Source organism: Acartia tonsa, chromosome 10, assembly GCF_053477335.1.
Source record: "Acartia tonsa isolate MP-2025a chromosome 10, ASM5347733v1, whole genome shotgun sequence".
Classification (NCBI taxonomy): domain Eukaryota; kingdom Metazoa; phylum Arthropoda; class Copepoda; order Calanoida; family Acartiidae; genus Acartia; species Acartia tonsa.
In genome coordinates, this window is record NC_137269.1 from 42635848 (window position 1) to 42660306 (window position 24459).

At 31.4% G+C, this 24459-nt stretch overlaps 3 protein-coding genes across 3 annotated transcripts in view; all 3 read left to right on the forward strand.

Annotated features, from left to right (window-relative positions):
• The window catches only part of LOC145330089 (acidic phospholipase A2 CM-II-like), a 100364-nt gene extending 76237 nt beyond the window's left edge, over window positions 1-24127 (forward strand). The window contains exons 2-6 of the mRNA XM_080174668.1: window positions 21161-21239; window positions 21598-21676; window positions 21848-21914; window positions 23201-23302; window positions 23475-24127. Of these exons, the coding sequence (XP_080030794.1) occupies window positions 21164-21239; window positions 21598-21676; window positions 21848-21914; window positions 23201-23302; window positions 23475-23573 (423 nt within the window). The 5' untranslated portion in view covers window positions 21161-21163 and the 3' untranslated portion in view covers window positions 23574-24127. The remainder of the gene's footprint in view (window positions 1-21160; window positions 21240-21597; window positions 21677-21847; window positions 21915-23200; window positions 23303-23474) is intronic.
• On the forward strand, window positions 259-3374 carry LOC145330090 (uncharacterized). Its single transcript, XM_080174669.1, has 3 exons — window positions 259-322; window positions 1058-1262; window positions 2066-3374. The coding sequence occupies exons 1-3, from the start codon at window positions 278-280 to the stop codon at window positions 2167-2169; spliced, it is 354 nt and encodes a 117-aa protein (XP_080030795.1). The 5' UTR covers window positions 259-277; the 3' UTR covers window positions 2170-3374.
• On the forward strand, window positions 4313-20855 carry LOC145330088 (uncharacterized). The gene is made up of 16 exons (XM_080174667.1): window positions 4313-4415; window positions 4753-4849; window positions 5199-5346; window positions 5746-5828; window positions 6219-6368; window positions 6502-6656; window positions 12648-12747; window positions 15605-15708; window positions 16327-16483; window positions 16847-16994; window positions 18039-18100; window positions 18803-19084; window positions 19182-19235; window positions 19856-19909; window positions 20012-20471; window positions 20758-20855. Exons 1-15 carry the CDS (start codon window positions 4332-4334, stop codon window positions 20128-20130), a joined length of 1797 nt encoding a protein of 598 aa, XP_080030793.1. The 5' UTR covers window positions 4313-4331; the 3' UTR covers window positions 20131-20471; window positions 20758-20855.
• Window positions 24128-24459: the final 332 nt, after the last annotated feature.

Here is a 24459-nt window from a genome sequence, read left to right on the forward strand (position 1 = left end):
TTGTTCCTTCCTTTTTCAAAAAGCAAAAGAAATCTTTAAACAGCTGAATTTTGAAAGCATAGTTTTATGAAATTCTTTCTCCTCTGCAGAATTTTAGGTCCTTGCAATTGTGAAGCATAAAGTTGTCTGTTCATACATCTATACTACAAATCTATTCTTCAGGTCACTTGAGGAGTAAATTATTAATAAATTTTGATACATTCTATATATCCATTACTAAGGAACATAATTGCTTATATCATAAGTTTGAATGCCCAGTCATTACAAAACTTTCACCATGAAAGCACTAATTTTAATATTTAGTGCTTTTCTGATTCTTAAGGTATCTTTATTTTCAATACATTGGGCTCGAAATTTTTTTTTTAATTTCAAAAAACTTTTCTTTCGTTTTTAGAAGCAAAGCTACTCTATAATTCTCTAGCACTGCCCATCAATCCCTGACGCTGCGGAGAAAATAGGACTTACTCTGCTGTAATCAAAGCTAAACTTCTGGTTTTTCTTGGCAACATTTTAATCAATAAAGAGCATATATAACATCCATGGCAGTCCAACTGCTTTAAGCAGCTTGTTCACAGTTCAATACTAAAAAAAATAGTTTGAAATTGACAATCTTAACTAGACCAATGTAGTCAAGCTAAACAAGCTAAGTGGTTTACATTTCTGGCAACCAGAAAAACCATGAAATTGAAGTTATTGTAAATTCAGCATACAATAAATTATGTCAGGGTGATTTTATGAAAATCTGTAAAGGATAAAAAATGAGAATATTTGTTTTTCTTATCACCAATAAGTGTGAGCTCTTAGGGGATGAATTTGAACTTTAAATTTACAAACTAAGAGAATAAAAATTGTTTAAATGGGATAAGAGAAAAATTATTGGCGGAAGAGGAAGCATTGTGTATTATCATTGAAGATGTACATCAATTCATCTACCATTGTCTTGTCTCTTTAGATCCCTAACTCTTATTCTAATTTTATCTAAAGATTAGAGGGGGCTGGGTGGTTACTTTGCTTGCTGGGTACTATGATTTAAAGCTTCAATATTGAAATTTTTCAGGTTGTAGCGCCTGATCCTGCAGCTGACACTGATCCAGCCACTGACACTGATCCAGACGCTGACACTGATCCAGCCGCTGACACTGATCCAGACGCTGACATTGATCCAGCCGCTGGCTCATCATTAATGCCTAGTCAAGAACAATTGTCTTGTCCTACAAGCGAGGTCTCTACTGTGGAGAAATACTGCTACAGAAAATCAGATAGTAAGTTTGTTATATTGTAGCATAGCGACGCAAGTCCTGCGGTAACGTGTTATTGAATAGCTCCACTCTTACTTATAAAAGTTAGCAGAAGATAGAGCTGCTCTGCTCCTCAAGCATAAATACACTAGGTTTCAAGTATTTAAAAGTTTATTTAACAATAGTCAACCAAATGCTGAAGAACATGATAATATACAGTGTAAAAGGCATGTAATTAGTCTCCTCCTCCAAACCAGGGTTGGGGCTGGTCCTACAGTATTGCTTAACCCACTAATCACACAGGTTAGGGTGGGTTAAGCAGGATATCTTGTATTTTGGAAAGAAATTCTATATTACATTTCTACTATATAATTTAAAAATCAACATTACCACATAGTATACATGTTTAACAAGGAATATACATTTAGAGGTAGGGCAGCTAGCCAAGAATTAGGTCTGTCTACTACAATATTTAATCATATGGATACCGAATCCGTGGATATTTTGACACGGGAAAAATTGTTGTTAAAATACAGGTTGCTAATATGAACCTCATATATTGGTCAGTTTATTTGTCCAGTTGGAAGGGAGGGGATAGGGTGGTATCGTTATGTTAGCCAACTGCAAGTATCAATTCATCAGAGTACATGAAAATCTAGTGCAATAAAGTAAAAATATATTGATTGGTTTGGGTTTGAGATTTTTAAAATACAATAGAGATGGGTTCCCATTACAACTTTTAACTAATAATTTGTGGGGGAGGGGTGTTATAGTAGTTAACCCCATATAATATTGAAAGATAAATTTAAATGAAATGTTATATTTAGGTCCTGGCCTAACAAAGGAAGAAGCAAGTGTAGAATGTTCAAACAATAATGAAAAGTTGGCAGAAATAGTGAATCTGGGGCAAGTAAATTTTCAATGCTTATAAAAAAAGTAACAAGATGTCCAACTTTCAAAGTGTGTCTGTCTGTATTTAAGGATCTCGCTAACCACTATACCAACATGGTTCTCCTTTACAGAGTAGTTTTTCATAGATCAATGGACGGTTGTAACTATTGAGCCCCCCCCCCCAAATTTTTTTTTTAAAAATAGGCAGGGGTCAACTTCTCTACTACCCCCTAAAGTGCCCCTAGAGGCGTCTAGGGTCGTAGCTGCTAGTTAATAATACATAGAACCCTTTACCATTTAAAAAAAGCCCACTAGTTTTGTATATAATTTAATTTAAATCTTTTCTTGTTTTAGTACCAAAAACATATCCTACGATGTTGTTTACAATATGTCACAAGCAGATCCAATATGGCTGAACCTTTATTACAATTCTACAGGATTGCTATTGGAAATGTAACTAATATTTTTAATATTTTAGTTTTAACATTGCACAAGAGGTTAGAGTAAATAACTTGCGAATAGGAAATCTTATCATTATACACAAAATATATCTACCTACAAATCAAAAGGGGACTATGCATGAATAAGAGCAAGTAATGTTTGGCACCTTCCAGTAGTGCATCCAAATTATTTTGCATTTATTTTAACCAATGGCCATTATTACACTAACCCTGAAAAAAAAATTTATTTTGTGAGAAACAATCAATTTGTGGTAAATCTTTTACTCAAACACTTTACTTAAAAATAATTTGATGCTTCTCATGAGAACACTCCGGTTTTGTAAGCTGTATACCAATCTATGTTGGTGTATATTAGAATATGAACTCGTGAAATAATTTATGCACATTTATTTGTGTATCGTTTTAACATCGACAATTAAAGACACCTTGAACCCAACAAAATGTTTGATAATATTTTGACTGAAAACTCTTTTTTTTCTCCTTTCTTTTAAACTAGAATATTGTAAAGAAAATATTTAACCTTTTTGCTGGAATGTACTAAAAAGCACTTGCTCTTGTTCGTGATAGTACCCCTGAGCAATAAATTACCAAGGATTATCTTAGTTTCAGTCTTTCTAAATGAATCACCCAGCTAAAGTGTAAGTTTATAATATATATTTAGGTAATATATGTGTATGATTTTTTGCGTATATTCATGTGCACTATACTGTCCTGCCCTGGAAAATTTTAATAAACTTTTTATTTTATCAAATTACAATAAATAAATACCATTTAGATATAAATCAATCCACGTTTGATTATTTCTTAAATTTAAGATGTACAAAGAAGCCGAAAAATGTCTACCCACTTATTGCACCTTGAACATAATCACCTTAATAACATCATTAAAAGCGTAGTTTAACTGCAATTTTTGGATTGATAAATGAGGTGCTTTGCTTATAACATTGTACCTTGTTGTTCTAGTGATCATGATTTCAAAAATGAGATAATTGTATCATTTAAAAATTAAAACTGTAAAAACGTAAATTTTTTTGTAACCTGCGACCGTGGCTCAACATGTAGCGCGTCGGGAAGGTGATGGGTTCGAATCTCGGTCCGACATCACGTCATAACTAAAGACGTTAAAAATGGTTCCTACTGCTGCTATGTCAGGTGCGCAACATAAATAGTTAGAGTAGGGGGAATGCCTTGGCCCAAAACAGACGCAACTCACTACCATGCACAGTTAGGACTTCTCAGACAAAGGTCGTGCAATCAAAGGGTTGGTTGTCTGATGGGCAAATGGACGCTTTACACCGCAATCATAGGGCTTAGGGCTGACAACCATATCCCATATCCATAAAAAAGCCACATTGTTACAGAAACACTGACAAATTGTCAGCGGCCTATGCTCCCCCTGTGGAGTGAAAAGGGCTTGTTACTTTTTACTGTTACAACTTTTTAGTTATTAAAGCTGAAGGCTTCAAATTTGGGGTATTTCTTCAGTCAGTCTTTCAGCAGTAAGATTGGTGTACTTCTTGCATGGTTTCTTTAAATGCACTTCATGCAACTATCCCTTTAAAATCCTTATACAAATTGATGTGGGTTATTATTCTTATTCTTAAACTCTGCAGCATGATTCTACATACATGTGTCAGAGCATATTTTGATACACCTTTCAATATTATTCTAAAAGTTTGAGATATTAATGCTCTTCATTAGTGAATCAAATCAATGTAAATGCAATATTTCACAATATCATATGAATATAGTAAAACATTACTTGTGGAATTCTACCCAACAACAAATACCAACTTCCTGGACTAAGAATTTAGGAGCAAAGGAGGTTAATATTTTAATAATTTTTTGCAGGGAGGGAGGGGACACTGGGCTGTTTATCATACTAGTCCCAAAATTTTATAATAATGTTTTCTTATTCCTTGGGTTAACCACTATGGGGACTTTTATTGAATTTTGATTGGTTAGTTCAATATGTTGAGTGTCCAAACATTTCAATCACTGAAATCTACAGAAGGGATATTTTTTTTTCAATTTATCACCCATTGTATTATCCCTTTATATACCTGAATTTTTGTTTAATGAATACAAATGATTTTAAGTAAAATATATGGGTCAATGTGGAAATGTATACTTTTGCTTGAAGTAAACAAATATTCTTTAAGAACTATTGTGTGGTGCTTTATGATGATGAACTTGAAGCTGTGGCCTGTGGAAGTAAAAGCCATCATGATGAACCCATAGTTCCTGTTTGTATGAAAAGTACTTTTTTAATTACTTGAATAAGATAACTCCTATCAGAAAGCCATTTGTTCTAAGAGTAAATAACATCTACCCAAATTAGAGAGATTCATGTATTTCATGCTCATTTCAGCTGCATGAGGGTGGGGGCCCGGGGGTGGAGCATGGGTACTGGAGTTTCTACTATAAAATTACAATCATGTAATATTCTATAAACTATGGGGGGGGGGGGGTTAGGAGCAGGGTTACTGGAGTTTCTACTGAAAATTACAATCATGTAATATTATGTGGGGGGGGGGGGGTAGGTGGAGCCGGGGTACTGGAGTTTCTACTGAAAATTACAATAATGTAATAATATTCTATGAACTAGATATTGAATGTGACAAGAGGGATGTTTCCTCTGATGATGAACCAGACAAAAAATATCCCAATGTGAAATATCGTAAAAGCTGCTATGAAAAATGCAAGAATGACCTAGAATGTCAATTCTGGGCACATAGCTACAACGATGGTTGTTGGTAATTATACTTTCAAACACATTTGATGTTTCTCAATAATATATCTTTCTAAGTTTAAAGAGAACTTCTATTTTCTACAAAGAAGAAATATGTGTATCAAAGCACATAAATGTAAATATATTTTTAAAATAAGATAAGTAAAACTATGGACCATCAACTACTTAACATTGTAGATGATAATTGTTCAGCAGAAACTGAATTTCAGTGGTCTAAAATAAAAGGAGTCAATCAGATACTCAATGCCTATTTGAATACTCTAGTAAAGAAAAGAATTAACTGGGAATGTGATTAAGCAAATTAATTCCATTTGATATTGCTGAAAATTTTGATATTTTGTAAAACACCACTTGGCTTAACAAACGATAAACAAAATATTTTTATATATACTTTGATTTTTAGTTTGTATTATGCTGCTACCATACAAATTAAAGAACAAGGAAAATATAGTTTCAATTTTTTGGGACATAGAAATTGTGTTCCAGGTAATCTATGCACAAATGAAAAATCTAAAATTTAAAATATTTTCCTAAAGCTGAAGTTTTGAACATGAGGTCTAAATCATAAGAAATATTTTGTGATTTGGATAATTTTTTGATGGTGAAATTAAAAGTAATCCTTGGAGACTTTCAAGAAGGGGGTGATGTGAAAGGGTCACAGAGGAATAAGGGCCTAAGATATTCTAATGACACTTTAACGGAGTCTTTAGCAAAACATTTGATAAAAATAAAAAGACTAGAAACATGGAGTGTCAATCTATTATTCAAACATTTCAAAACCAGTTCTCACCTAATGACACAATTTCTAAATTAGTAGATTATTATAAACGAACAATTATCATCTTAAAATTAAATCAATCAAAATAAACTATTTAGATCAATGCAAGGAAAATCCAGTTATAGCCTACAGTGTTTATCACTCCTCTTATTCATCTACTTACTATCCTGAAAATGTACTGACTTATGATGATGAAAATTGGATTTTAAACAGGTTCATGTTCTATGAAGAACCATATCTTATCTTAGGTAAGCTAAAATAGAGAGTTTCAATTGCTTTGATAGATGAATAACTTTCCATAAATGTCTATAAGCATTTTGATAGTTGACATTATTACATCTGTGGTGAACCAGAAAACATTCAAATGGAGTTTTATTTTAGATTTACTTTGCCCAAAAACAATTAAGTCTGTTATAATGAGAAATACAGAAGTTTCTACAAGGCGATCCTCAAAATTCCAAGTTTCAGCCTCATTGAAGATTCATGGTGACTATAAAACCTTATTGGAGGATGACTTTTGCAAAAACGAAACAAATGTAAGTAATATATTATTTCTTAACCCTTTCAGATTGGACCCCAATTCGCATCTTAATAGATTGAGTTGGGGAAAGGGGCCTAATTTAGCCCCCCCCCCCCCTCCCCTCTAACTCGACTCCTGTTACAGATAGAGACATAATTTTTTTTCTGGTTGTACTTGTGCATTTGTAGAGATAATTATTTTCTCTAGTCATAAGGGTCAGACCACTCCTTAGCCGTTTTTTAGCAGCTAGCCACTAAATATTAAAACAGCTGAGAGCAGCCATTTTTTAAGCTAGGGTTACTTATTTTTTTCTGACCATCGGGGAAAAACAGCAAACAATGGAAACCGCAATTTTCGGCAGTTACAGCAGTAAAACAGCGGTTGGCTGGGCACAATGAATATTTTTATCTGTTTTTGATCACAATAAAAGACTAAAGGGTGTTAAAATAAAAACCAATCGCTTCACTTTTTGAAATATAAACCTTACAGTTTTGGTCCAAAACTAATAAAAAATAATACAATTCATGCCCAAGCAATGACAATGAGAAAACAATATTGAATTTTGAATCTACTCACCCTTTCAGAGCCCTAGAGCTTCAGACCTAGACCTTGCAAAAAAAATTTCCAACGCCAAAAGTGCATATTTTATTACAAAGGGAGAGGTCATTTTCTAGTAAATCCCGTAAAGGTGTGTGTTATAAGGCCTAAAAATAGTAGTAGAACGATAAGGTGCTCTATATATTTGTATTTCCTATTGAATAGAACAATAGGGAAGAAATTTTTTTTTTTTTTTTTGATAACCGTACCTGGAATATCTGAAATTTCTATCAAACGCTTTGTTTGGCTCAAACTGACACAAATAAAAAAAATATAATTATAATAAATCAACCTGTAAAGAATGACTTCTTCCTTTGTTTAATGGTATAGATTGTTCTTAACCTTTACCTTGTACCTATAGAAAACATTATTATTATAATTATATTTTTTTTAAATTTTTGTCAGTTTGAGCCAAACAAAGCGTTTGATAGAAATTTCGTATTTTTTTTAGATAATCCAGGTACGGTTATCAAAAAAAAAAAAAAAATTTCCCTATTGTTCTATTCAATAGGGAATACATATATCTAGAGCACCTTATCGTTCTACTACTATTTTTAGGCCTTATAACACACACCTTTACGGGATTTACTAGAAAATGACCTCTCCCTTTGTCTTTTTAAAAACCAATCGCTCACAATTTGAACCACCATAAGTACTTAAAATCTTGTACATAGACCCCATAATGTTTGGAGTTTTTGATAGGGCATGTAAAGACCTTTCTTTAGACACCTTAAACTGTTTTTAACCTATTTTTTAATGGGGGGTCAAAAATATACTAGGACACCTATAGAATCAGACTGCAGAGCCCAAATTTGAATTAAGTCCCCAATAAACTTTTTTTGGGGGATTTAAAAATTAATTTTTAGTGTTGCTGTAGGTAGTCTTTTTGACCGGAGCAAAAGCTCTTTTTTTACTTCGGGTAATATTTTGGCTTACAGAACATTTTTTTATAATTCACTTTATATTGATACAATAAAAAAAACATTACTCTGTTCATTGGAAATAATTTTTTATCCAAAACAATTAATTTCATTGAAAAATCTATCATTTACAATAAAACAAATAATTCTGAAGTCTAACCAATAAGAAGTCTTGTTTTATTTCAATTCTTTACAATTCAAAAATAGAGTGTTTTCACAAAGTGACTTATTTCCAATGTAGTTAAATAATTTTTATTTAATTAAAATGAAAAGAATGAAAACCATACACATAAAAGTTACATACTTTTTAAAATTATTTTAAAAAATAAGTTTGAATAATCTTATTTTACATAACATTTGTATATGTGACAAAAATAAATTTGTTGTATTGCCTAAACATTTCTTGTCATTAAACCCTTTACAGCCAATTTTTATGTTTTTAAAAAAAAATTAAACACAAACATGTTAATGTTAATTCATTGATATATTATAAAGAATTCATTTTTTAATTAATTAATTTAGATGAAATCAAAAGGCCTAATTTTACTCTATACCAGAATACAAGATTTATGAAGCAAAACACCCTAAAAGCTACGAATTTTACCCAAATAAAAAAAGACCTTTTGCTCTGGTCAAAAATGACCAGAGCATCAGTAAAAATTAATTTTTAAATCCCTCCAAAAAAGTTTATTGGGGACTTAATTCAAATTTAGGCTCTGCAGTCCAATTCTACTGTTGTCATAGTATATTTTTTATATATGTTTTAAAAATAGGTTAAAAACAGTTTGAGATTGAGTTAGAAACCTTGTTAAGGTGGCTAAAGAAAGGTCTTTACATGCCCCATCAAAAACTCTAAACATTATGGGGTCTATCTCCTAGATTTGAGGTACTTATGGTGGTTCAAATTGTGAGCGATCGGTAATTTTTTTAACACGCTTTACATAAAAAATTTGGCTAGTCTAGAGCTGTTTTAAAATTTGGCGGCTGTCAGCTTAAAAATGGCAAAATTATAGGTAGGAAATAGAAAATCGGTCAAGGAGTGGTCATATGGTCATTACCTTACTATTCACATAACAGAAGTTTATTAATGATCAAGGATTTACCACAAAAATCATTAGGTCTGAAGCTGTAATAGAAGCCACGATATTCATAAAAAAGCTGGACAAAAAATCAGTCATAAAATCGTTCAGGGAGCGGTCAAAAAGTCATATCACCATTTTTCTCAGATGTACTTTGATACCTAAGTTTTACACAAAAAAAATTTAGGTACCTACTTTATATACAACAATCATAATGTAGAAATTAAACTGTTTTTAACCTATTTTTAAAACATATATCAAAAATATACTATGACACCAGTAGAATCAAACTGCAGAGCCTAAATTTTAATTAAGTCTCCAATAAACTTTTTTGGGGGGATTTAAAAATTAATTTTTACTGTTGCTGTGATTCTTATTGATCAGAGCAAAAGGTCTTTTTTTATTTGGTTAAAATTCATAGCTTTTAGAATGTTTTGCTTCATAAATATTGTATTCTGGTATAGAGTAATATTAGGCCTTTTGATTTCATCTAAATTAATTAATTAAAAAGTTAATTCTTTACAATATATCAATGAATTAACATTATCATGTTTGTTTTCTATCACTTATTTAAAACATATAAAAATTGGCTGTAAAGAGTTAAATAATGTAAGATGACAACAAATGTTTATGCAATACAACAAATTTATTTTTGTCACTTATACAAATATGGTATAACATAAGATTATTCAAACTTATTTTTTAAAAATATTTTTTAAAAGTATGTATCTTTTATCTGTATAGTTTTCATTCTTTTCATTTTAATTAAATAAAAGTTATTTAACTAAATTGGAAATAAGTCACTTTGTGAAAACACTTTTTTTTAAAAGGGCGAATATAGGTTCGATATGATATATCAAAGGTGCCATTACATAGTTTTAGAATATCTATGCCAAATCTAAAAATTCAAAAAAATCCTTAAGTAGATTTTGCAATTTTCGTGTTTACTTCAACATATAATAAATCAGATGGCCTACAAAATCGTTTATTTTAGCCCTTTACAAGACTTTTTTGATTAGTTTTCTTAAGTTTAATTGATTATTTGATTGGCATGCATCTTAAATGATAATTTAAATGTTTATTTTCTTTAATTATATACTATTTTATTCAAATTTTAAATAGCGTCAAAAATTTTGCTTTATAGTGCATAAAGATAAATATTAAGTTTTTAAATTTATTTTCTCTACTAAGATTTTAGATTGATTCATGATGAATACAATATATTTGTATAAAAATATATAATATGTAAAATATATTTACCCTATGGAGCCTGCGTAACAAACACAAACATGATGCAACTTTTAGCAAACAAAAATAATATTTTAATTTTGAAATATTGATTTAAAATTAGTTTTCAGCCCTCCCTTTTTCAATGTACCTTTACAAAATTATGTTATGAAAAATTTATTTGATCAAAAGTAAAAGTTGCAGCATCCTTTTTTTTCCCATTCCTTTTGTCTTCATTATGACTATGTGATGCAGGGATGTTTGGATTTCTTAGGGAACCATACATGTTACGCCAATTGGTGTAATTATATCCACGAATCAGTTCGGTTTTAGGCTAGAAACGGACTTAATACAGTTAAATATGTTAATGTCTTTAAGTTATTTATAATCTATATAATTGCATGCTTGAAATAAGCCCATATCATATCAAACCTATATTCGCCCTTTAAATGTAAAGAATTGAAATGAAAGCAGACTTCTTATTGGTTCAGACTTCAGAATTATATGTTTTAGTGTATATGTTAGATTTTTCAATGAAATTAATTATTTTAGAGAAAAAAAATATTTCCATTGGACAGAGTAATGCTTTTTTAGTAGCGAAGCTACTCTATAATTTGAAATGTCCATCTGTCCGTCTGTCCGTCCGTCTGTCCGTCTTAGTTTGGGGGAAACGTAAATTTCTCAGCTCCTATAAAAGATAAAAGGCTGAATTTTTTTGACAACATTCCTATTATTAAGGAGCACAATTAACTATAAAACATCAATTGCGGTAGGACCGCTTTTTAGCAGGTTTTCAAAATTTAATTTCCTGTCGATTTAAGAAAACAACTATGACGGTCAGACTATCTTTAAGCAGGTTTTAGGCTATTTTTGTATTTTTCACATTTTCTTTCATACCTTTGGTGTTTATGGTCCGATTTCCAAAATTTTTTCAGTTAAAGATATCAAAATTGAATTTCCGGTCGATTTAAGAAAACAACTGTGACGGTCAGACTGTCTTTAAGCAGGTTTTAAGCTATTTTTGAATTTTTCACATTTTATTCCATACCTTTGGTGTTTATGGTTTGATTTCCAAACTTTTTTCAGTTATAGATATCAAAATTAAATTTTCTATCGTTTAAAGAAAACAACTATGACAGTCAGAATTGCCTTTTTTCAGGTTTTTGGCTATTTTTCTATTTTTACATTTTTCTTAATATCTTTGGTGTTTATGGTCCGTTTTTTTAAATTTTTGTAGTTAAACATATCAAAATTAAATTTTCCGTTGTTTTGAGCATCTACTATGCAATTTACTTTAACCATCAGTCAGTTTATCATAGTACTGAAATATAAATATTAAGAAATTAAAAAAAAATGTTGAAAAGGTTTCGTGATTTTTTCCTAATAAACATGCTTTTGACAACTAATATCTAAATTCTTATTAAATTGTTTGTGCTTCGCTACTTATGGATGTTGTCATCCTTGTTTTATTGTATCAATATAAAGTGAATTATATAAATTGTGCTAAAAGCCACAATATTACCCTGAGTAAAAAAGACCTGTTGCTCTGGTCAAAATGATCAGAGCAACATTAAAAATTTATTTTTAAATCCCCCCAAAAAAGTTTATTGGGGACTTAATTCAAATTCGGGCTCTGCAGTCTGATTCTATAGGTGTCCTAGTATATTTTTGACCCCCCATTCAAAAATAGGTTAAAAACAGTTTAAGATTTATTTAGAATTTTTTCTAATTTTGGTGCCACCTAACTGACTTTGACCAGACACCACAACTGACACAGACCAGATAAACTTATAAAATCTTGCCAACATATAATTACTAAATTAAAAGTCATGAAGTCACAGCTCTCTATCTTACCAACAAAAAAATGAATTTTAAAAAAATGACTGTGACTGAAGATGTTAAAAAGTGTAACTACCTCTGCTTTGTCAAACATTAGAAGGAAGATTATAAAGGCGCAACTCAATAATTCTAGATATATTATAAATTTCTGGCGCTGCTTTGTTATTAGAGGTAGTAATCTATTATTAGAATTTTCTGTACCAATTGACTAATAAATATCAATCAAAACCCAAATATATGTGTATTTTTGAAAATAGCAAAATGTTTTTAAAGCACAGAAAATTAATTTTTATTGTATTATTGAAAAATGTATTAGTCAATCACTATTTAAAGAATGATTTTCAGGATTGTATGTATGATTATTTCTCAACCTGGAACTTAAACAATTCAGATGAATATAGATACATCAAAATTCAACTTATATCTGGTCGTAGAGGAAATTATGGTAGGATAAAAAGAATTCTGGGTTTTTGAAAATATGTATTGGGCAGACAGGTTTTAGGCCAGCTACTTATTTATAATGGATAAATACAATCTTATTTAACATGTATCTCAAACATAGTACAAGATTTTTTTCCTAAATACATATGAAAAAAATCTCCCCTTTTTTTGCCTATTCAACCCTCACTATCTTGTGATATGGGGGTTGATTAGGACTGCAGTCATGCCCTTAATTATGCACAGGTCTCCTTAGCAAAACCTTAGATTAAAAAAAATCTTGAAAGAAACGGACAACAGGGCCTTCAAATAGAGTACAGTGGTGGTCAGAATCCATTGGAGATTAAATCTTAGCTGCTCCTTCTTGCCAGAGATTGCAATTTGAAGTTTTGTGGTAAAAATGCCCAAAATTACAAGAATTCCAAGGATATATGCATAAGTGAATACCTTAATTCATAAAATAAAAAGGGCGAGTTTAACATTTGTGGAGTTTAGATATCTCTTCATTTGTAAACTACACACTTCATCCCCGTTTAGAACAATTTTTACTACTATAAGTGATGTTTTTAACTTCAATAAGAGTAATAAATAAGGTACCATAAGCTTAAAGAGGTTTTCCAATTTACAACTTTATCCTAAAGGCTGTTACCCTGGAAAAAACTTCAGTTTAAGTTTACATATGGCCCAAGTTACTTTTAGTAATTCTGCTCCCCCCCCCCATACTCTCACAAACTAAAAACTTTAGGGTGGAGGGGGTGGGGGAGCATAGTAATACTATTATGTGTTTTCATAAACTAATTGAAGTATAGTGGGAAAATTTTTTATGTAAGGTTTTAGGCCAAAATTTTGTAGAAATTATGTTGACCACCTTCTCTCCCCCTTCCCCAGATATAATTGGGGGGGGGGGGGGAGGAGGTGGCAGAAGATCATTTCAATGTGTTTTAAGAAAATATTAGAGATACATATAAAGCTTTTGGATTTGTATTGTTGTGGGACCCAAAGCACTTTTACATATATTGCTGACCTCTTCCCCTCCCCTCATAAATCAAAAACATAAAATTTTGTAAAGAGAGAATAGTTGGGTTGCAGTTGAAAGGTTACAACTATGGTGTGTTACTAAGAAACCACCAGAATTGTAGCAGCAAAGCAAATATGCTTTGGTAGATCAAAAGTAATTTTAACAAATTTTGCTGAAACCTCCTTCCAAGCCCCCTTTCCGTCCCTATTGCTTTACAATCTCTCCCCCCCCCCCTTCCTCCAAATAAGTAATAGAAGGGAGTATAGCAATACCCTTGTGATTTACTTTGAGATTACTCAAGATATTGAGTGCTTTAGGATTTAAACTTTAGTAGGTCCATAATTACTTCATAATTGAACAAATATTGCTGACCTTTCCCCAACCTCAACCAACCCCATCCAGAAAAATTATATTGCTGCTCAATTTTCTCCACCCCCATAAAAAGAAATATTAAAATATTGCTTGCCCTCCCCCTCCCTCTCCAGCTACACCCCATACAACCTCACTACCTGTGTTTTACTCAGAAACCACTATAGCAATAAGGAGCAAACATTGGAATAAAACTTTTAGATTTCAAATTGCTTTATATGTATTACCTATTCAATGTTTGGGGAAGGAGCAATGGGTTGACAATTATTCTTTTATTAGTCCAATAGGCTGGAGGAGATTACATAGCAAATAATTGTACTAGATTGGGAGGGTTGTAGCTGAAATAGATATTTATCAAATAAAATATAGCCTACATAAGTTAAAATATTAACCCTGAATATCTCCAGAGGTTTCTAAATAATATACAATATTATTTACCTATGCCACTAGCCACTACTTCCAACAGATGGAGGGGGGGGGGGGGGGGAATTCAGCAATATTTGTAAAAGTAACTAATATCCCAAAAAAACTTAAATCCAAAGTTTGCTTAATATAATTCAGTGATTTCAAAGTAACACAAGAATATTTTCCATATCCACTGCCCCCCTCCTAATAATTTGTGATCTAAAAAGGAGGGAGTGGGTTGGTTGCAGCAATATTTGCAAGAGATTTTGATGGCTACTAAAGTTTAAGTACTAAAGCTTATATATATCTTTAGTGCTATCTACAGAACTCTTCTGCCTCTTCACCCCCTTCCAATTAGATTTCATTAGGGGTGGGGGGGAAGAAGGTGTAGTGAACAATATTTCCAGAAAAATTGGGCCTAAGAATCTTACATATAATGTTTTCAATACTTCAAGTCTTTTTGAGTAAAACATAATACTATTACATTGCCCACCCCCCTAAAATTTATGGGTTGCAATAGGGGGTTGAAGGGGGGGGGGGGGGGGTTGAGAGTATTTCAAATATTAACTTTAGCTATATGTAAAGTAGAACTGAGGTTTTCTTTACTGGTTCCAGGGTAACAGCCTCTAGCTTAAAGTTGTAAACAGAACAATGTACCTTTTTCATTAAATAATTTCTATAAAGAAACAAAATGGAGGGACTGTGTAGTTTACATATGCAGAGACATATAAACTCCTCAAATGTTAAACTCACCCTTTTTATTTGATGAATAAAGGTGTTTACTTATGCATATATCCTTGGAATTCTTGTAATTTTAGGCATTTTTACCACAAAACTTCAACAGTGCCTTAACACTGTGGGTGGAGTGACCTATACCTGTAATCTATAGTATTGTCTGAGCTTTTAAACGATAAACTTATCCTTTCTATCATTCACCTTGTGTTGGTCATTGGTAGCTTAGCCACTCTAAAAGTTGCTACCTTTTATGCCAGTAAGTTTTAAGCTGTACAAACTGCTTCCATGCGTATTTTCAAAATCCTTGATTTTTATCCTACCAGAGCTTATGGATTAGTTTTTGGATTAAACTACTTTATGCCAATGCCTCATCACCTATCATGTCACAACAATTTGAGTTTACTCCAAAAAAAGGATGATGAAAACATTGCAGGCGTACAGGTAAATCTCCATAAAATGTTGAAAATAGATTTTGATAACATTCTTTTTTTAAAATTCATATTTTGATGCACTTTAATTGGTGTTTTTAAAAGCAAAGCTTTTCTATAATTAGGGTTGGTATGTTCATACGTCACAGACAGTTAGCTTTTTTCGTTAATTGGAACAGGTTAGAATTGTCCTATAGAGTCCAAACTTTGCATGGTGATTCCTGTAGTAGTTAGGTACAATTTAGAAAGTATAGCAACTCTATAATCGTTACCAACATGTCCTTATGTCCATATTAAACATGTTGACTTTTAAGTTTTTTTTAAAACAAATTTTTATGTGATAAAATTATCCGATTGATCTGATTTTTGGAATACTAATTCCTAGGACGACAAAGTACAATCTTATAAATGAAGCATCTCTATAATCATCCAAAAATGTAAGTAGGTATGTTCTTAAACAATATCCTGTATTTAATAAATTTTTAAATAAATTTACTTACAATTTTGTTTCGACTTTTATACATTTATATTATGATTACTCAGTTCTGACACTCTAAAAGTGTTGATGTTCGTTTGTTCTACCGTTTCAGAGCTTTGCTCTTATGGATGTTGTCATCCTTGTTATATCTAGAGTGCCAAGGAATGTTCCATGAGATGTACAACATCAACTTCATGTTCATTTTGGACTTGGAAAATACGGGACAAATCCTGCATTCACTTAGAGTTATTTGAGTCAATTGAAGAGAGTGAAAATGTGGTTTCTGGATCTAAATTTTGTGATAAAAACGGTAAGTTTCCAGTATTAACTGCTTATTGCAGAATTATGTACATAGTTTTTACCATCAGTTGTGATGGTATATGTACCAACTAACTGAAGGAAGGAAAACTTAACATGCCAAACATAATAATTAGCCCTCCTAATGCACAAAAAAGACAAAAGATGAAAATTTTTATTAGAATCTAAAAAGAATTGAAAATAACATATGATTTGATCATTGTGAGAAGTTATAGTTTAATATCTTTTTTGATGCACAGTTAACTTATCTCAAAATGATATCTTATTATAATGCTATGTTTCAATGTTGTTTCAAAAACTTCCAAGATAAAATTTGTAAAGAGTTCCTTAAACTTTTCAATTTCTTCTGTTTTAGAGTGCCCAGAAGGTTTCAATCCAACTGAAGGAGGAAATAAATCTGTGGATCACAAATTCATTTTTGGTTTTATCAGTATTAAAGAATGTGGTGAAAAATTTAAACAAAATAATGGCATGCTTTACATGGGCTATGAAAAAGATTACAGGTTGATTTTTTAGTAACATTTTAATAGTTATTTCTCATATCGTAGAAAACTGGATATAATACGATGCTAGACATAGTTTTTTCTATCTAGGAATCTAGGAATTGATCTAGCACCTCAGCAAATCTTAATGAAACTTTGAGGGATATGTAAATTGTGAACTTATTTAATTCTTAAAAATATCAGCCACCTATATAAATAGGAGTAAAGAAATTCATGAAAACCTGAAAATCTAGGAATCGAACCAGCACCCCAACCAATAAGCAAATCTTGATAAAAGTATGCAGAATATGAAAGTATTCAATCCCTGAAAATTTCTGACGAATCTTAATGAAACTTGGTGAAAATATGAAGACTGTTAACATATGTTAACAGACAGACGAACGGACACAGGGACATTGAAGCTTTTTTATTTGGGGGGGGGGGGTGGTAAAATGGCGCGCGTCGCAAATTTTTTTATACCTCCCCCAAAATTTTTAATTCAAGGGTAATATTTGCTTGGGAAAGGGGGGGGGGGGTAAAAAGGTAAATGAAATACATTTAGTAATAAAATTTTTTTTTGTTAGGGATTTTTTATTTTGGGGGGGTATTTACCCCCCCAAAATGGTTTCTTAATTTTCTTACATAGATTTAAACGTTTTTATTGTAAAATTTATATTAGCTAAATTATGTGAATAGAATATACAGAATAGTAAAGACCAAGGATGATACAATCCATTAGAGTAAAGTCCAACAAAAGCATACAGAAAGATGTAAACAGTTCTAAGAGGGCTGCACTAACTATATTAAAAAGGGCCAATTCAGAGTTAGTGCAAAAATATCAATTATGATCTAAATTTTGTGATACCTGGTAGATATTTATTTCCAAAATTGATAAAAGTTAGATTGTTATTGTATAATGGCTGGCAGCTCAGCCTTTCAGGAACCCCTGTCTGTTATTTCAAATTTTTAAAAAAGATTTTAGCCAACTTTATCAAATTTTCTGTGCTATATGCAATACACATGAATTTTATTTTCTACAAACTATCATTTAACTTTTATATTTAGATTCTGTTATTTGTATGATGAACTTCCGAAGGCAACTGACTATGAAATTTACTGCAAATCAAGTATAATTGTTTATTTCTATTATCATCCTATTATGTAAAGTATTAAGCTATTTCTGTAGTAAAGGTTTCACTAACTGTTGAACCAATATGGTTCTCCTTTAAAGCAGTTTCTTACAGGCCCAGGGAAGGTTTATAACTATTTAAGGAAGGGTATTTCTATCCTCCCAAGAAAATTCATCCCTAAAAAAATTACCCAGCACCCACTCCCCCCAAAAAATAACAAAAATTTTCTTTACTTTTAAACTCTAATGGAATGATCAACTCCACCCCCTTCCCTCAGGTGTCCCTAGAGGCCTCTAGGGTTAAGCCACTTGTTTATCAAAAATCAAAACCTAAATGATATCTTTTTCTCTATATAATTATATTAGCAGGTGCACCCTAGCATCTAGGATCTTTGCATTTAAAGGGCAAGAAGAGTGCAAAAAATAGTTTAAAACCATATAATTAAATCTTAAGAAGCTTCAGCCAAAACAACATTTTCATTTTTATAATAGGAAATACAATTACAAATATTTACTTCAAATTTTGAATGTGAGTTTGGAAGTATACTAGGGGGGGGGGGGGGGCGGGTTGTTGAATAAAAAAAACGTTCTCCAACCAAACTTTGTTCTTTGCTATCTAAGGAAGATAAAAATATCTTAAGCAAAGTAAGATATGGCTATCAGAGGAACTATTTTATGACAATTTATTTTACTTTTTTAGATGAAACATTAACAACAACAACTACTACAACTGCATCAACAACTACAACTACAACAACTTTAACAACAACTACTAATATAAACACTACAGCTACAACCACAACTGTAACAACAACTACAAATATAAACACTACAGCTACAACCACAACTGTAACAACAACTACAAATATAAACACTACAGCTACAACTACAACTGTTACAACAACTGAAAATACAAACAATACAGCAACAACAACCATAGCATCAACTACTTCATCATCAGCTACAAATAAAGCAACAACAGGTAAAACATAAATGGAGATGCAAAATCCATGCATAATTATGTGTGTAAAGAAGAAAATATACTTTTTGGTTAATAGACAGTTCAGGAAATATTTCAGGAGATGGATCAGGAAATGGTTCAACTACAACAGCAAAGAATGAAACAACAACAGGTAAAACCTAAATATTAAAGCTGCAGGATCCATTAATAATTAAATGCGTGTAAAAATTATAAATATTTTTAAAAGCGAAGCTTTTCTATAATAAGGGTCGATCCGTCCGTCCGATATAGATAGCTTTTATTCAATTATTTAGGCATGTTAGAATTGTCCTATCGTTTTCAACTTTTGCACGATGATTCCTGTAATAGTTAAGTACGATATAGAAAGCGTAGCAACAATATAATCATTACCAGAATGTCCGTATGTCCATTTTCAACATGTTGATTTTTCTACTTTTTTAACGACAAATTTTTATGTGATCCAATTATCCTTTTGATCTGATTTTTGGTATATTGATTCCTGGGACAACAAAGAACAACATTTTAAGCGAAGCAAATCTATAATCAAGTCCTAAAAATGTAAGTATGTCCATAAACATTATCCTGTATCAAGCAATTTTTCCACAAATTTACTCACAATTTTCCTTCGACTCTTATACTTCTATATTCTGATTATTTAGTTTAGACACTATACAAGTATTAATGTCCGTTTGTCCTACCGTTTCAGTGCTTCGCTTTTGTGGATGTTGTCATCCTTGTTTTGGTTAATGGACAATTCAGGAAATAATTCAGGAGATGGATCAGGAAATGGTTCAACTACAACAGCAAAGAATGAAGCAACAACAGGTAAAACATAATTATTACAGCTGTAGGATCCCTTCATAATTATGTGTGTAAAAAAGTATACACATTTGTTTGGTTAATAGACAGTTCAGGAAAATAATTCAGGAGATGGAAACGATTCAGGGGAAGGATCAGGAGAAAACTCTGCAACTAACCCAATAACATCAACAGTAACTTCTACAAGAAGGACCACTCCAAGAGGTATTCAAAGTAAAACATGTTGAGGTGGTTAAACATTTTTTACATTGCATTGTAAATTACAATACAACTAAATTGTTGTTATCAGGTAAGAAAAGGGTATTTTTTATGAATTTGTCTGGTATGCACATTAATTAATTATGGAATAAATTTAAGTCCATAACATTCAAACGTAAGGTATTTCTAAGTCTGATATGCACCTTTACGATAAAAAATCTGCATTAAATATGCAAAAAGTAAACGAAATGAGCAGCTGAGAAAATCTGAGACAGGCAGCAATAGAGTTAAAATGGTGCCAGTTAATGAGAACAAAATGATGATGAATGGGAACTGTTGCTGACAAACTGTGAGTGTTAGTTGTCTCAAGGTATAAACTTTGTTTTTATTAATAACTCTAGTAGATTTAGATCCAAAATAAGTAAATTTGATCAATAAAAACACAGTTTAAAAACAATCTAAACATGTAGAATTTGTACACATTCTTGTACAAGAGGGCAGTCATTTTTATTTTATCCATTAAAAATAAGTTAACTTTAAATAGTTGATTTGATTTGGATAAAGCTAACTTTGGGAAGATTGTAATGTCTAAAACTCATGATGTTTGTATAATTAGAAAAAATAATGTGACTAATAAAAAATTCCTTATTTGCTAGAAGTAGAATGAACTATTGTGTCAGATAGCCCATCTATGGTAATTATAGTTTTTATATTAAAGAATTAATTTATTTCATTAAGATAAAAAGTTTGCTATGTAAATATTTTCATAACTTTGCATTAATGATAACAAAAAATAAGTGCATTGAAAAAGCCGGAAAAAGGCAAAAAAATGTCGGCGGGAAACGGCGGTTTTTGGCGGTTGCGCCGCCGTTTCTTCACAGTTCCATATTTTACCCCTATAAAGCAACTGCCATGCAAAATCTCAGACCTGCAACTCTTTTTTTTAGTTGAGTTCCTTTGTTGACTTTTAGTTTTGGTTTCAAAAAGTGTCACTTTCGCCCCCCCCTTTAATAAACACTTTACAAAATGTACTTTGATTTTAATTGTTAATTTTTGTTTAGGATGATGAAGCTATCTCATCTGATTGCTTTTTGTGTTTTGATTGCATTCAGTAGTAGCCAAGTACATCAACAAAAAAGTAATTTTTAATTTTGCTGTTTCCCTCAAAGTGAATTATTTGTTTTGGAATAAATACAAGTGAGTAGCATGGGTAATTGTGGTGTGTTTTTTTTTACTTTAGTCTAAGTTGGGTTATATTGGACTAGGAATTATAAGGAGGTTTGGGGTTTTTGATGCCAGCTATGCACATTGATGAAAGGCAATATTAAATCAATAAAAATTGTTTGTATTTAAATTAGCATTCAAACAACATTATTAGAACAGGTGGACCATGAAAAAAGTCAGTCTGAATTACTGTTTTTGTTCTAAAAGTTAGAAAATTCAAATCAAAATTATTATATTCCTATCTTGAATATCATATAAACTGTTTTGTTTAGATGTTCTACAACTGGCTTATATGGTGTCTGAAATTATAGACTGCTCTTTTCCATATTTTCCTATTCCATATGGATGTTGGTAATCATATTGTTATCAAATGCTTATAATTACAATCATTAATATCAATTATCTACACAAATGTGTGGTCTAAAAACTATAAAATTTCACTATATAAAATTTAAATAAAGCAATTACAAAATTTGGCCTAAAATATATATAGGTCTATTTCATTTGTTATCAAATTCTAAGGTGTGGATTCACCCCTGACCCTCCAGCTGATCTGCCAACTATAGATGGATTTGATGAAAGCTGTAAGGTAATGAAATAAAACCATATTTTCCATCCTTTAAAAGTAGGACTGGTAGATAATCTTGCAAACTTCATTCCTACTTTAGAGGACAGAATATCTTATAATATCTTTAACATTTCTACACCAATCCTACAGTTTAAAGGGAAATCATGAAAATTTCATAATTCATTAAATTCACTATTCTCTTGGATTAATTTGCCAAAATCCTTGGTCAGGGCATTTGCTACTGGTTTATACTACCACTAAGAAATGGAAGTGCATTAGTCTGCTTTCACCTTTCCCCCTAAAACCCTGTACACTAAGATATATAAGTTTTCCGGAATTTTAATGTTGGGGGGAGATTTGAAATCTGCATCAAATTTTAAGGATTTTTTCTAAAATTCGTTTTTTGTATAATTCTTTATCTAAAAGCGGAAATGCATTTTAAGTTAATTAATTTTGACCATTAGGATAGGTGGATTTTAAACTACCTGCGCTCTAATTGGTTGAATGATGTACGACATCCAATCAGAGCGCAGATTTTTTAAATCCACCAATCACAGATGCCAAAATTAATTAACTTAAATTGCATTTCCGCTTTAAGATAAAGAATTATAGAAAAAACGAATTTTATAAAAAATCCTTAAAATTTGATGCAGATTTCAAATCTCCCCCTAACTTTAAAATTCCAGAAAACTTATATATCTTACTGTACACCCCTAATAACTCTGTGTGCATACAAAACACCCATAGGCGTCCAAAGGGGGGGGTAATGGGGCGATTACCCCCCCCATTCAAAATTTACCCCTACCCTGGGGGTGCCATAGGCACCCCCAACCATTTAGGAGGGGGTATGTACCCCCCCAAACAATTTTGGGGGGGTAAATACCCCCCCCAAAATAAAAAATCTCTATTAAAAAAATTTTTGCGCGCTTCGCGCGCATTTTTAATACTATATATTTAATAATATTTAAATTACCCCCCCCTAAATTTTACCCCGGGGGTAAATTTTGGAGGGGGTAAACTAAATTTACCCCTGCCAACAGATTTCAGGGGGGGTAATTACCCCCCCCAAGCAAATTTTACCCCGGGGGTAAAAATTTTGGGGGGAGTAAAAAAAATTTGCTTCGCGCACCATTTTACCCCCCCCCCTAAAAATTTTTTACCCCCCCCAAAATAAAAAGCTTGGACGCCCCTGCAACACCTATTTTTTCATATTCATGAATGGTCTGGCATCATCTAATAACCATTTTATACACAAATGATTTTATCTGATCCATAAAAAAAACATTTCATTGTAAACAATTTTTTAGACTCATGATCACTGTTATGATGATGCTGTGGCCAGTGGCTGTGATTGGTTGGATGAATATATCTGGAACTATGATTGGGAACTCTCAGATGATGGTAAAGAGGTAAAGAAGTTTTTCAAACAGAAACTAAATTTTTTATTACATTATGCATATTAGTCAAGAGTCACAACTCTGTAGTAGATATGAAAATATGGTAACATGTTTAGAGGTTCAGACCCTCATTCATACAAAACCTAACAAAAAAAACTTTTTTCAATAAAATACCAATTTGCAGGTCATCTGCAGTAAGGACCAGGATATATGCCAGAAGTTAATGTGTGAGTGTGACAAAGGTGTAGCTTATGCTCTCAGGCAAGTATTTGTATTCAAATAAAAATATATTCCATTCCAACTACTGTAATTGGTTTCAAATAAATTTAAGTGTTTGATATACCACACCTAAGGGAAGAAAAGACAAACAACAGAATAATATAAGTCTACATTAAATTATGGACCTTCCTCTGGTCTGTGTTTTAATTTTTGTACAAAATGAAGTTACCCTGAAAATTATGGACCTAATATACCTGCACCCCACCTGAAATATTATAATTTTCCTATTAATAATTTTGTTGGTTTCTAGAATTTTTAGTTTTTATGAACTGATTGAATAACTATATCAAGTAAAACAGAAAATTAAAAAAAAAATCCTTTATTGACAGGGATGCAGCTGAAGTGCTTGGTTGTCCTGATGGAAATCCTGGATGTCCTTATCCATAGAATAAATAATGTCAAATTTCTAGAAATATCATTCAGAACAAATAAATTTTACATTCTAGTCTTATCTTGATTAAAAATCATAAATTCTGAATTGTAGAAAAAATAAATACTAATTTGTATGTATGCTTTAGTGTTTGTTAGAGGCTTAATAAATTGGAAAATTGATTTTTATTAATGTGTACGTGTTTGCTCTCAGGAATTCCTAATTATGTATACCAATTTAGGAGCTCAAAAAACATCAAAATTAACTACTAGATTCAACAATTTGATTTTTTAATCACAAATAGATAAATAAATCATTTTGTGATTATTAGATTTAATGTAATAAAATATAGGCCTTTGGAGCAATATGAGAATTTTAAAATATAATTCTAAAAAAAATATAAATCTTAACATTTAATATTTTCTTGAAATTATTTTTTAAAACAATCAAAGTTTGCAGAGTTAAATAAATGTTTTCATTTCTATTACCATTAAAAAAAGTTTGTATAGGAAAGCCAAAC

Excerpts from the sequence above, each read along its gene's own strand:
- LOC145330090 (XM_080174669.1), top strand. The coding sequence starts at position 278 with ATGAAAGCACTAATTTTAATATTTAGTGCTTTTCTGATTCTTAAG. Across the intron at positions 323-1,057 it reads GTGCTTTTCTGATTCTTAAG|GTTGTAGCGCCTGATCCTGC; the intron begins GTATCTTTATTT and ends GAAATTTTTCAG. Across the intron at positions 1,263-2,065 it reads CTGCTACAGAAAATCAGATA|GTCCTGGCCTAACAAAGGAA; the intron begins GTAAGTTTGTTA and ends TGTTATATTTAG.
- LOC145330088 (XM_080174667.1), top strand. The coding sequence starts at position 4,332 with ATGAATATAGTAAAACATTACTTGTGGAATTCTACCCAACAACAAATA. Across the intron at positions 5,829-6,218 it reads ACATAGAAATTGTGTTCCAG|ATCAATGCAAGGAAAATCCA; the intron begins GTAATCTATGCA and ends TAAACTATTTAG. Across the intron at positions 6,657-12,647 it reads TTTGCAAAAACGAAACAAAT|GATTGTATGTATGATTATTT; the intron begins GTAAGTAATATA and ends AATGATTTTCAG.